This window comes from Hyperolius riggenbachi, chromosome 2, assembly GCF_040937935.1.
Source record: "Hyperolius riggenbachi isolate aHypRig1 chromosome 2, aHypRig1.pri, whole genome shotgun sequence".
Lineage (NCBI taxonomy): Eukaryota > Metazoa > Chordata > Amphibia > Anura > Hyperoliidae > Hyperolius > Hyperolius riggenbachi.
Window position 1 is genome coordinate 271,654,668 of NC_090647.1, and position 14,208 is coordinate 271,668,875.

The 14,208-nt window shown below is 40.0% G+C and overlaps 1 protein-coding gene across 8 annotated transcripts in view; it reads left to right on the forward strand.

Moving 5' to 3' along the window:
- Positions 1–8,369, forward strand: part of SRRM3 (serine/arginine repetitive matrix 3) — a 455,592-nt gene extending 447,223 nt beyond the window's left edge. For 7 of the 8 annotated variants that reach the window (XM_068268670.1, XM_068268671.1, XM_068268672.1 and 4 more), the window contains one exon: positions 4,708–8,369. In XM_068268670.1, coding sequence (XP_068124771.1) covers positions 4,708–4,903 — 196 coding nt within the window. In that variant the 3' untranslated portion in view covers positions 4,904–8,369. Of the gene's footprint in view, positions 1–3,280; positions 3,310–4,707 lie in introns of all 8 variants that reach the window. The other variant, XM_068268677.1, reaches the window with a different exon arrangement.
- Positions 8,370–14,208: the final 5,839 nt, after the last annotated feature.

The window sequence follows — 14,208 nt, forward strand, 5'->3', positions numbered from 1 at the left end:
CTCTGAAATCTTTTCTTGACCTCTTGACCTCTTAATTTTTCTGCAAAAACAAACAAACCGATTTTTCACTATATTAAATAAAGGTTTTTGCATTAGTTTATGTTTTTCATGATATCATGAACTTCAAAGCTATTGGCAGGTGTTATGGTTTTAAGGCACCTGATATGTCTAGATTTTAAATGTGGTTATAAACTGTTTTGAAGTTCACTCATCAATGGAAATATATTGTGTTTTCATACTATAAATGTATTTATAGTTCTATACATACTTGTTAAACTGACACATTTCGTAAGAATGAGAAAGACCTTGATGCAATAGCTCTGTAGTACACATCATCATTATAACATTTATAAGTCATCAAGTTTGGGACTTTTCTTTTGTATTGCTAGAGACCCATTTGCTACAGCAGTAAAGCAACACTGTCTTGTGCTCACAAACTATTACCAGTTGAAGCACTAAGCATGATACATTACTTTGTGTATTTCATAAGAATCTAATGACAATTTTTTTTACATTCTATTATAGTGCTGAACGCAATAAATATATAAAACAAGTATGGTAAAATCACTACACATTCCTTTTAAATCTGTGTTTTGCAGCATAATACTTCAAGGAATGTTTTCTTTTACATTTATTAAACTCTGTGGTGCAAGAATTGTATCATTCCTGTTTCTTATTCCCTTAGGGACCATTTCTACTGAGTTTGAAATTGCATTGCAAAAATTTGCATTAGTAATGAAAGCAATTCAACTTCAGTGAAATAGTTTCCATCAAATGCATTTTTTGTGGTCCATTCCAATCTCACATAAAAAAATCTTGCGGCTTGCTGCAGATTTTCGTACCATGCATCCATTTCCATTTAATGATTGCCAATAACACGAGACACGTGAAAAATTGCATAAAAATCTGCATATAGAAACGTCTTAATTCGCATATGGAAAATGTATGCAAAATGTAAAGAAAACCTTTAACTTAAAAAAATGAAAAAACAGATACTTGCCTTGGAGGGGAAAGCCTCTGGATTCTAGTGAGGCTTCCCCTGTCTCCTTCAGCCAGTGCTGGCATCCCCGAAACACAGGCAAACAATAACATTTGCTGCTGCACGCAGGAGGACTAGTGGCTTGCCCCTCGGGCTCTAGTGGAAAAAGCCAAGCCAGGTCAGGTCTGCTCTACTGCACAGGCAAAGTGGACCTGGTCGGGCTCAGCTATTTCCGCCAGAGCCCAAGGGGAAGCGAATACTGCACCTGCATGAAGCACCCAACAAGCAGCAACAAGGGGATTTTCAGGGGAGCCAGTGCTGGATCCCCTCCGGTGAAGAGGAATGGGGGAAGCCTCTGTAGGACCCAGAGGCTTTCCCTCCCAAGGTAAGTACTCCCTAGGGGCACTTTTTCCCTTCAAGTACTCTTTAATATCGTTGTGGAAACTAGGCCTTAGGCTGGGAACACACATGTCAAAATCACATGCTTTTTTCCGCAAGCAAAATCACATTACAGCTGAGAACCAATTTTAGTAAATAATTTAGTTCACAGTTGAATGCAATTTTCACATGCAGGGAAAAAAACGTACTTTTGTTTTTGTAAATATTACATGTGTGTGTGTTTTTATTGAAAATCATCAGCTGTTGTGGAATAACGCATACTTTTTTTTCACATGAACAAGTGTGGCCTTAAATTCATGATGTATTTATAAATGTGTCCTTCAGTAGAAGTAAAGATACAGCCTAGCTTATAGCTACCCAGTTTATAGGTACCCACTTAATACCTTCCCAATCAGCCTGTTGCCATTACATACAAAAGTGGGAAGAACCCAACACATTTCTTGAAGAAAAGAAAAAAAGCTACTTGAAAACTGTTAAGAAAAATTTTACCAGTTTTTAAAAGTGATAGGTATGATATCCCATTTAAAAACTATAGCTACATTTGTCAAATAGGTGAAGCTTGTCAAATATAAGAGTTTAGATTCAACCCACAAATTTGACTTTTGTCAGTTAAATAAAGCTCTTGAGAAAGATCTTCAAGTGATTTTGTTTGCCACTAGTAGAAAATAGTAAAAATAGTTTTTAAATTACTAATATTGTTGAGTTTTTGATACAAAAGAAAACTAGTTATTAGAAACATTGAGGCCTTGTTCACATTAGAAATCGCTAGTGCAAATGCTAAGCGCTTTTGGGAGCGCCTTTGTAAGCAATTTTCCCCTAGCTTTCAGAGCGATTTGCGATTTGTTAAGCGCTTTTGTCCGGCGATTTATTTTTTTCTTCCTGATTAAACTCAGGAAGGGAACTCTTTCACCTGGAATACAATAAATACAATGGGCCTGATTCACAAAGCGGTGCAAACACTTTGCACGCCTGTGAAAAGCCTTTTATCACGCCTAAACTTAGTTTAGGCGTGATCTGAAGGAATTCGCGCGAACTCCCGCGCACAAAGTTTTGCGCACGTAGCGCCCATTAAGTCCTATGGGACTTTGCGCACGCGCGGTAGCTTGGCGCGAGTTAGAGCACAAAGCGGTGATAACTTTGCTAGTGCAAAGGTTATCACGCCTAAAGTCTTTTAGGCGTGATAACTGAGTTATCACCGCTTTGTGAATCAGGCCCAATGTATTTATTCTTAAAAGCGCTGGGGAAATCACTTTTAAAGCGCCTTGCAATTTCTATATACTTTGTATTGAAGCGCAAACGATCAGGAAATGGTGCGTTTGCGATTGGAAAGAAAGCTCATCGCTCATGTGAGAACACTCACATAGAGCAACATTGCAGAAGCACTTTTAAAGCGATTTTAAAAATCTCACCAGCGCTTAAAAAAAAGTGAAAACACTCTTAGTGTGAACAAGCCCTAAGGCTTATTACTACCTTGGAACTGTATTCGGCCTGAGGAAGTGGGCCCAGACCCATGAAACGCATTGCCAGTGCAAATTATAGTTCGTTGCTTATTATACGAATTTGTCTTCATTGAGGTAAGCCACCTCACACTTTCTTTCATTTTAGTTGATTTTAACGCAATTTTATCATACCTTGAGTGCCTCTTTTCCCCTTTGTGTTTCTGTGAAACAGTGCAGAATGTCCTCCTTTCCAAATACAAAAAACTATACATGCAAAACTATTTCCAAAGAAAAATCATGGCATTGTTAGCAACAACAAACTTTATTCACAGATATATATATCTTATGTTTGTACCTTATCAGCCTTTAAGATATTGGTTTATAGTTATTTAAAATGTATGTTTATTTTGATATATGTGTTTATTTGAAAATGACATCAATATATACTATTCCATTCCGCAAGGTTCCTTTTGAAGATCACTTGCCAGTGATGTACGTTACAGCAACTCTTCTTGATTATTGTGGTAACCTTATCAGTCTTTTTCCAGATGGTATTCCACCATTAGTTTTTTTTATGAAAATATAAACTTTTTGCACTAATCCCTTACAGAATTTGTGTTTTCTTACAGTTTGTTACAAATTGGGATCTTGGTTTTCTGGCTTTGATCTTTTAACACTTCTTGCTCTGTCATTTCTATGTTGCACAGCTTTAACCAGGCTTCTACACAATTCTGAATTCAAAAAGCTTTTGCAATCCACTGATCTATAACCAGCGAAGCATTCTTTATTGCTCTTTTCTTGGAGATAGATAGATACATAGATGTAATCTCAACTGTGTTCATCAATATTTTAGAATTCAGCTTATGTCACAAATGGCCTATAAAATAAAAAGGTGTCAAAATTCATAAACTCAAAAAGGTGTCTTGGTAAGAGAATGCTATCTCCTGCCATCTTGTCATTCATGGTTGGCTAGTCTCTGTCACGTAAACAATTCTAAGAAATGTGCAAAAAGCTTTAGTGTTGATGCTTGCAATTTACATCATCTGTCAGCTGGCTGTACAGCTTAACAGACAAAGCCAAAGAGAAAAAAAACATTTTGTAGATTTTCAATCCTGAACATCTTGAAGAGTCACAAATATGTTATATTTTTAGTGATATAAAAGCTGGATGTATACCAGTTATATTTGTCTTTCTTAGTATGTTATAATCTTGTGGATTGCAGTTTCTTTTTGTTGAAGACTAACTTATGTTTAATAGTTCTGTTTACTACTAACAAGTTGTCTGAACAGCTCCTGAGTATGACTGAGTAGTGGATAACGAGGGACAAACAAAGCAGCACAGTCATTCATTTCACATTAAAATCCAGCTCTAAGTAGCCATAGCATAGTCTGTGTGCTTTCCTTTGCACAGAGTAACAACTCCCAGCAATGGGCAGCCTTCCACTAGTAAATCATATATATTTTACTATTGCATCACATTAAATTGAACCTACCATGAAGAGTATGTTGAATCTGTGACTGCTGACCTTCCTTTTATGCAGCACACAACTGAAAATTGTGCTTTTCTGTTAATAGCTTTATATATTAAAATATGTGGTCACTATAGAGCTGATTGCTGTTTCTAGAACAGACTCAGCATGACAAATTCAGCCCAACAGTAACTGTACTGCTGTACCTGTGCATAACCTTTTTTAAGTCATAACTGCACCTATTACCACCTTTTGCAGTCTGAAAAAGTAATATGTATGGTTTGAAGGCTCCGCTCTAACAATTGTCTGTACTATAAATAATTAACCAATTCAGCTGTTTATTCCTTTCTCTATCCTTTCAGTGGCAAAATATTATAAATAAGTTTATGTAATAATGACAATGTTATATCTGTTGTTTTCAGTGCCCGGAAGCGCCCAATTCCTTACTATAGACCAAGCCCATCTTCCAGCTCCCTGAGCAGCTACTCCCACAGCCGTAGTCGAAGCAGGAGTTATGACAGTTACAGCAGCTACAGTCGGAGCAGAACTCGGAGCCGATCTCCCAGCCATAGTCGGAGCCCCAGCTACCGAAGCAGTTCAGAGAGTGCTGGGTTCTAAGCCTTGTGTATCAAATCAACCCTAGTCTGATCACACTTCCTCAAGTAGATTGTGTGTTAACTAAAGAAAATCCAAAGGGTTGGAATGTGAAATAAGTCAATGTATGTACATATATAAATATCTATACAGAATATACTATATCTATAATATCCATAACATCACATAGATATGCATCTTTCTATGGAAAGAGCTTTCATTCCAATTAAAAACATGAGGATTATGAGGACTTTAGTGTTAATCTAGATCCAGTGCCTCCAAGCACAGGAGCCACAAGTAAGGAGTGTTTGCATAATCTCTAACAACAGCATTCAAAGCCCTTACTTGATCTGCATCATGGACATTAAAGGGATTGTTGTACACCATGGCAGCAATCCCTGATTTTGGTTTTCTTTCACGAGTACCCTAATTCAGTGCTCACCTTCCTGTTAAATTAATTTATGTACCTATATGTTAGATAATGGGAAGAGGTATGAAATATTGGAAAACCAAATAATACAAAGATATCAAACACAACATTTAAATTGTGTGTGTTTCTTAAAAAACGTTTTTAAAAAATGGGAAAATGCCATGGTTCATTAATAAAATGGTACATAAAGCTTTTTTTTTTTTTACCCAAACAACATTAAAAGTACAGATTTATATGTAAACTTTGTGTTGGCAGCTCTGATATAAACCAGATTTGGTCTAATATATCAATGATTGATTACTGCTCATCTGGGCCTCCAAGACTAAAGTTGAGTACCCATGGAAAGATTGGGTCCAGAACTCGGGCAAAGAACGATTGTTCCCTGATCCTTCTTTCACAACTGTAAATGATGGGATGTGAATGATGAGACACCAATGATCGTTAAAACGATTGTTCAAATTTTGACTTAAGTCCATTGACTTTGGTGAAAATTTGAATGATCTGTCATAATGGTCATTCAAAACAAACTATCATTTGGGTTTGAAAGCAGAATTTAACCATTATTTCATGAACGTTTATTAAACAATGTTATGTGATGTTGCCAGAAATTATAGTTTGTTGGGCAAAATCATATAAAAAATCTTGCCAGGGGTAAGGACCTTTAGCCCAAACTCTTATCATAGACCAAGTTTATTTGTACCTACTCCCCAATGCTATGCTGGCTTTGCTGCTGTCACTATAAACAATATTGTTCCACTGAGCTAGGCATAGATTATTATTCTGTACAAATATATGGGAGTTAACTTTTTATGTAAGTGTTGCTCTTTACTCTTGATCTGGAAGAACTACAAATATAAAGCTAGTATGTACATGTCTATCTGTTGCTAAAATGTAGTTGTGCCTGGATAATGCACAGTCTTGGCAGATCCCTACAATACATCTATAACCCTTAATTTTAATCAGAATTTGGACAATAATGTCTTTACACCAGGGCATATTACATAAAATGTCCATGGGTTTTAGACTAGTTGCATAATATGGATTTGGAGGCAAAAGAAAAAATTAAGAATGAGAAAAGACTGCGGATTTGAGTTATAAGCTTCCATATTATTTTTATTGTTGTTGTTAATATTATTTTTTATTTATATAGCGCCAACATCTTCCGTAGCGATGCACATAGTACAAAATGTTCCATATGTTATCTAACACTAACCTCCATGATATGAAATCTACAATAATTGCTTTTAACACTGCTGTTTAATAATGCTAAGAATGCTAATGCTGCATTATGATGTATTCTGGGGCCTCTTATCTAGAAAGCAACACATCCAGTGTAACTCATAATATCTGCCATTTAACTACGTATAATTTCCATACTTTCCACTGTCTAAGGGCTTAGTCTCATTTCTGCATTTATGTGATTTTCAGACTAAAAATATTTGTTATACTTGCCTTAGACATATTATTATCTTTGTTGCAAGCATCCAGTATATTAAAGGATTTTTTGATTTTTATTAGTCATAATCACCCAGCAGAATAATGTGCAGTTAGTAAAGCATTGCCAACTGCATGTCAAAATGCAAACCACTATCGCTGTAAATGTATGTAAATGCAGCATTTGTTAGTTATAACTATATATCTTAAATGCTCCCTAAAGAGTTAGTTGTAATACTTCATGCAGTACAATGGAAGATATCAGATGTCCTTCTCCTAAAATTTATTTTAAGCAAACATGCTTTTTTTTATACCTTTGTTAGTTCCTGCTGAATGTGTCAGGGAGTATTACTAGAGTTTTTACAGAATTATATTATACACCAGCAGCACTCACTAATCCTAACTATAAAACTGACTGCAATCACAAGTAAATAACAGGTGTAAATGGGTCATGCTCAACTCTAACTTTTGAGCACAAATTAAAAATAACTTTTTTTCTTAATTTCAATAGCATTTGGTAAAAATTGTTAAGTTCATTTTTATGGCGATAGGTGGAATTTAGTATTTTTGTTAAAATGACCTCCACTACGCTGTTACATATGCAAAGTATAAAACTAGAGTGGGTCAAAAGATCCCAGGTCCAAAGTTGAACGTATTTATTATTATTTATTGTTATGTTTACTTTTACTTGAATACATATTTATTTATTTATATAAAACCTCATTACGGCATTAAGAACAAAAATGTCAAGGATTTATGGACTGATTGAATTAAATCAAAGATAAAATGAACGATGACCTGGTTGGTTTAAGATGGAATTAAGAAACATGATCAGAAAACTGTCTTGCATCCTTCTTTTTTTCCATTTTATTCTGACAAAATTGTGGTTTGAAGCCGCTATGAACAAAAAGACACTGTTGAACACACTTAATAATAGATCATCAGTGCTGCTCTTCATCTATACCCGGGAATTCGCACCACTGATTTCATCTATCAAACAAAAGAAGCATTGGATTAGAAACGAGATATGACGTCTGTAGACGATAAAAGGAACAATTTATCTTGATCTAAATGAGTGCATCACAAAGAACTAAAAAATGTTTTAATGTTATTACTGAAAAGTTGCACTGCAGAAACTTATTGTTTATACAGCTTACAAAAATTATTTATATTTACTTTTGTTGTGTTAGAATAAATTACAGTATATTTATGGTGTATAGTTTCTCAGAGATGAGAAAAGTTCATTATGTAAGAAGTGCTCTAACTGTTGACATGCCGGTTTTATATTTGGTAATCATAAATCAAACATCTTTTTAATTATATTTTTTTTCTGCTATTAAGACATACATGATTTTCGTCTGCAGTATACAAACTCTAATATAAAGAAACACTGATGTATGTAAAGTGATGATATCACACAGTACATATTGACAATGACTATTCCTCCTGTCTATAACTGTATATGTTGCATTTTTATTGCATTGTAAATGCAGTTTAAATCCATGTGCAACAAATGGCCATTAATAATTATCTCTGATTGAAATGCATTGTTAAAATTATTTGGAGTTATATACCTTGTATTTGGTAACTGTTATGAAGTCCCAAAAGGTCTGAATGTGATGTGATTTTGCCATTTTCCATAAACTCCTCTATGTTTTAACACATGGCTATTGGTTTTCAATGTGTTTGTCTTAAATGTTGAGTATCAACCTAAAATATGAAGACTGCATTCTTTCCTGTACTTTGTCTTTGTGTAGCATTGCTATCTGATTTCTCCATCATCAAAGCAAATGCAATAGATTTGAATATTGTAAAAAGGTGACACATTAATCAGTGTGTACACTAACATTTATTGATGTTTCCTGACCTAGCATTAACCACTTCAGGACTCAGCCTTTACCCCCCCTTAAGGACCAGTGCTGATTTAGAAGATCTGTGCTGGGTGGGCTCTACAGCCCCCAGCACAGATCAAACAGGCAGAGCGACCAGATCACCCCCCTTTTTTCCCCACTAGGGGGATGATGTGCTGGGGGGGTCTGATCGCTCCTGCATGCGTGTGGGTGGCGGGGGGGGCACCTCAAAGCCCCCTCCACCGCAGGATTCCCCCTCTCCCTCTCCTCCCTCCCTTCCCCGGAGATCGGAGGCTGCACAGGAACGGATCTGTCCTGTGCAGCCTCTAACAGGCTCCTGCCTGTCATGTGACAGCGATCCCTGGCCGCTGATTGGCCAGGGATCGCTGATCTAGTACAACGCTGCTACTGTTAGCAGCGTTGTAAAAATGTAAATAAAGCAGATTATTTCCGCTTGTGTTTACATTTAGCCTGCGAGCCGTGATCGGCGGCCCGCAGGCTATTCACGGAGCCCCTCGCCATGAATTGACAGGAAGCAGCCGATCGCGCGAGCGGCTGTTTCCTGATTAATTAGCCTGCAGCCGGTGACGCAAATGTGCGTCGCTGGTCCTGCAGCTACCACTTTGCCGACGCGCGTTATCAGTGCGCGGTCGGCAAGTGGTTAAATTGATAAAATATAAAAGTAATACCAAAGAGAAAACATTACACCTGGTTATGCTCATTCATTTACATACTCTGGCAGAATTTGTTAAATATTGACTTTTTTTATTTTAGAAATGCCCAAAATGTTCTCTTTCATTTATAGTTAGTGGTTGGGCAAAACCATGTATTATACACAATTGAGAATTTTTTTCTACATCATAATGTCAAGTTGAAGTACCAAAATGGGCCTTGATCAAAGGCTTTTTTACTCTTAAAGTTTTGGCCTAATAATATACACACAAATTGACACACACAGGTTAATTGGTTATTAAGGATAAGTATTCTGTGTATAAGAAGTCAGTGAGATTCGGGGCTCTTGACAGCCACCTGCAAGCTCCAGCAGTAATGAAAACAAAAAACATTGCCAAAAGACCCAAGAGAGAAGGTTGTTCAACTTTATAAAACAGAAAAGAAGTGGAAAGTGAGGGACTATGTCGTCACCAAGCCACGGGCAGGTAGATCAACCAAAAATGCAGCCAGAACTGGCAGGAGACAATTTGCACCCATGGGCTAGAAAGTGGTGCATATGACACACATGGACTTTCCAACATGACAATGATGCCAAACACAAGGCCAAATCGATTCATCATTGGCTACAACTTAAAAAATGTAAAGTCTTCTGACTTCCGTATCATTAAGCCACTTTGGGGAGTTCTCAAACATGGAATTCATGCAAGACAGTCCACGAATTTACAGGAACTGGGGGATTTTTGCCATGAATTAACAGCTTTACAGTCTGAAAAAAATAATCCTCATCAACTATCACAAAAGACTACAAGGTGCAATTACTAAATGTGGAAAACACAATATTAAGAACTAGGGCTATGCAAACTTTTGAAAAGGGACAATCTCACTGTTTATTTTAATGTTTTCTTTAACCACTTGCTGCCCGCATCACGCCGATGGGCGTGGCAGCGGCCCGGGACCGCCTGACGCTGATCGGTGTAAGGTTCTGGAGCAGTGGTTTGCGAGCGCATCCCTGCTTGGATGACGGAGCTCCGCTCCTCCTTCAGTCTCCCAGCGGTGATCACCTCTCGGAGATTGTTAGACGGTGAAACCGCCGTCTATTTACTTAGTACAGCGCTGCGATCTCCCTTTGACACGGCTGTCCCCATGGGAGACATAGCAGTGATTGGCTGTCATAGGCTGATGCCTGTGACAGCTGATCATGGGGATTGGCTGGCGGGGGAGGGAGATATTTATTTTAAAAATATTAAAATAAATATTTGGCAAAAAAAATAAACATCCTGGGCGCGAGCATTGCCCTCCAACAGAGAGCTCTGTTGGTGAAAAGAAAAGGGAGGGGGGGGGGGGGGAAATCACTTGTGTGCTGAGTTGTGCAGCCCTGCAGCAAGGCCTTAAAGCTGTAGTGAAGGGGCGCTTGAGTCTTCTGTGCAATACAATGACCTCGTCTACTAGGCAGGTCTCACCTGTTTACAGAGTGGCTGGTACAGCGTACACAGCTTCGGTGTGCCTGCGTCCCGCTTGGCTGAGCTGGGGACCGAGCTCTCAGCGTGGGGGCGGATGTGACGTCACGTCCCAGGCTCCTTCAGGATAGGTGGTTATGACAACCAGGACGCTCGCTCTCTATAGCGTCGGGTGGTAATCCTTATCCAGGAAGAGCAGCCGTGGATGTAACACACGGCTGCGTGAGTAAAGAAGATGTGTGGACTAAAATGTACTAGTAAAGTACAAATTTATTAAAACAAACAACGCGTTTCGCGGAGGTACGCCCTCCGCTTTTTCAAGTTAGTTATATAAACTTTTAAAAAACACCTTCCTTAAATACTCAGTGTACAATTCCTATCAGCCAATAGGCTTAACATGGGCAGGAATGTCATTACCGTAAGTCACCTAAAAGGCGGCTCATAGTGTATATCTCCTAATATAGGAGCAAATCCAATGAAATTTACTATGCATGATCTATGAATGTGTAGACTTAGAAATAATTTATAATCGTAATGATATGATTTAACTATAACAACACCCTACTGCATGTTATACCCATGGGCCTCACACAAGGCAACCCCTCCCACAAACCTCACATACATATATTACACATATAGTAGTAAAACCACATAAATTCCATATGAATGGCAAAAGGGGTAAAGGAATATAAGTCAGTTACACTAAGGGGAAAATAAACCATAACAGAAGGTCTGTACTCAAACATACGTGCGTCCTGGTACACGCGTGCGGGCGCGCAAACACCCGGGCCCAAGCCCGAGGTACTGCACACACCCACCCGTGCTCCCCCGCACACACCATCCCCACAGAGCAGCCCCCATTGGGCCCCAAGAATCCACCATACCCCATCTCATATCTATCGTACAACTGGCTGGAGATGGCTCATTTCCTCTAAACACTTGTTTAGGCCCCCTGGCTCCAGGGTCCCTAATTTTAAAATCCAAAATGACTCACGCCTGCACAGGACACGGTACCTTTCGTATTTATTAAGGTGTACTACCTGTTCCATAATGGTGGCCCTCAGGAGCTTGAAGTCCCTGTTGTGGGCAAGGTGGAAATGCTTAGATACCCCATGATTTAGTTCTCCATTCTTAACCACTTGCCGACCGCACACTCATAACGTGCGTCGGCAAAGTGGCAGCTGCAGGACCAGCGACGCAGTACTGCGTCGCCAGCTGCAGCCTAATTAATCAGGAAGCAGCCGCTCGTACGAGCGGCTGCTTCCTGTCAAATCACGGCGGGGGGCTCCGTGAATAGCCTGCGGGCCGCCGATGGCGGCTCGCAGGCTAGATGTAAACACAAGCGGAAATAATCCGCTTTGTTTACATTTGTACGGCCAGCGCCGTAAGGCAGATCGGCGATCCCCGGCCAATCAGCGGCCGGGGATCGCCGCCATGTGACAGACCACATCCTGTCACTGGCTGCACAGGACGGATAGCGTCCTGTGCAGCCCGGAACACCAGGGGGAGGCAGCAGGTAGGAGAGGGAGGGGGAATTTCGCCGCGGAGGGGGGCTTTGAGGTGCCCCCCCCCGCCACCCACAGCAGGCAGGAGAGATCAGACCCCCCCAGCACATCATCCCCATAGGGGGGGAAAAAGGGGGGCAATCTGATCTCCCTGCCTGCACCCTGATCTGTGCTGGGGGCTGCAGAGCCCACCCAGCACAGATCAATCAAACCAGCGCTGGTCCTTAAGGGGGGGTAAAGGGTGGGTCATCAAGTAGTTAATATTGGACCTATGTTTATTCAAACGTGTCTGAAATTTCTGGGTAGTGCGACCCACATAGAAAAGTCCACATGGGCAGCTTAGTAAGTAGATTACATAGGTACTATGGCATGTTAAAAAACTTCCTATACTATATTCAATGGAGGAGCTGGTTTTAAATGTACGCGCCCCATCATTCAGTGTCTTGCAGGCTAGACATCATCTAGATTTACATGAGAAACACCCCAATCTACCACCACCTCTATTCTGCACTTTAGTTTTATCTACCCCCCCCCCCCCATTTGCAACCTACTGGGTGCAATGTGTCCCCTGATGGTTTTCCCTCTCCTAAAGACCACACGTGGTCTCCGGGGGAGGGTTTTCTCCAAAATGGGATCACTCAACAATACTGGCCAGTATCTACTAAAGATCTCTTTGCATTCATTGGCCTGTCCCGAAAAGTTTACCACTATGGGCAAACTCTTGGAGATCGATTCCATTGATCCAGCTGGAGTTTTCACTGTCGGGTTTGGGGGTAGGAGACACTCCTGCTGTGTCAAAGCAGCTGCTCTATTTAAAGCCGATTCCACCAGAGCCACTGGATAGTGTTTCTCCAGGAATCTGGATTTTAGAATGCCCGATTGTTGTTGGAAGTCTTCTAGTCTAGTGCAATTACGACGTAGTCATTTGAATTGGCCGAATGGTACATTTTTAAGCCAAGGTTTGTGATGGGAACTATAGTAGTCCAAATAACCGTTTTTATCAGTGGGCTTAAAATAATTGGTCGTATGAATCTCTCCACTCACTGGATCCACTTCTATATTGAGGTCCAAAAAGTGTACTTTTAAGGGGTCTGTTTCCATAGTAAACGAAAGGCCGAAGGCATTCCCATTCAAATAATTGAGGTACCCCTGCAAGTTATCCAGAGAACCCTCCCATATACACAAGATATCATCTATGAAACGGCGATGGAGGACGAGGCCCGCCCGATACGGGTTGGTGTCGGACCATATATAGTGTTCCTCCAACCAGCCCATATACAAATTAGCGAACGCCGGAGTGAACCTCGTCCCCATCGCCGTTCCACGCAACTGTAAATAAAAAGAGTCCAAAAAAGTAAAATAATTAGTTTGTAATATAAATTCTATAGCATCCAAAATAAACTGTTTCTGTGCCTGGGGCATCAAAGGATCCCCCTCCAAATAGTGGCCAATAGCTCTAAGGCCCAGATCATGGGGTATATTTGTATAGAGGGCGCTCACGTCTAGAGTCGCCCACCTATACAGAGATGTGGACCACCTAACATCACCCAACACCTTCAAGGTATGGGTCGTGTCTTTAAGATATGCAGGTAATTGGCACACAAATTTTTGCAGATGGAGATCGATATAATGTGATAGTGAGCTGGTAATTGACTCTATCCCCGCAATTATGGGCCTCCCGGGGGGGTTCTGAGTACACTTATGCACTTTTGGAAGATGGTAAAAAAAGGGGACTTTGGGGGCCTCAACGTTCAGGTAATTATATTCATCAGTCTTAAGTACACCATTCGAGTTGGCCTGACCAATTAGGTCCCTATATTTCTCCAAAAAGACACCTGTAGGGTCATATGTAAGTTTTCTGTAGTAGAGAGGGTCCTCCAATAGTCTATGGGCTTCCTTTATATATACATCACGGTCCTGTACTACAACTCCCCCCCCCTTGTCTGTTTCCCTAATGACAATAGTCTCATTGGTTTTTAAC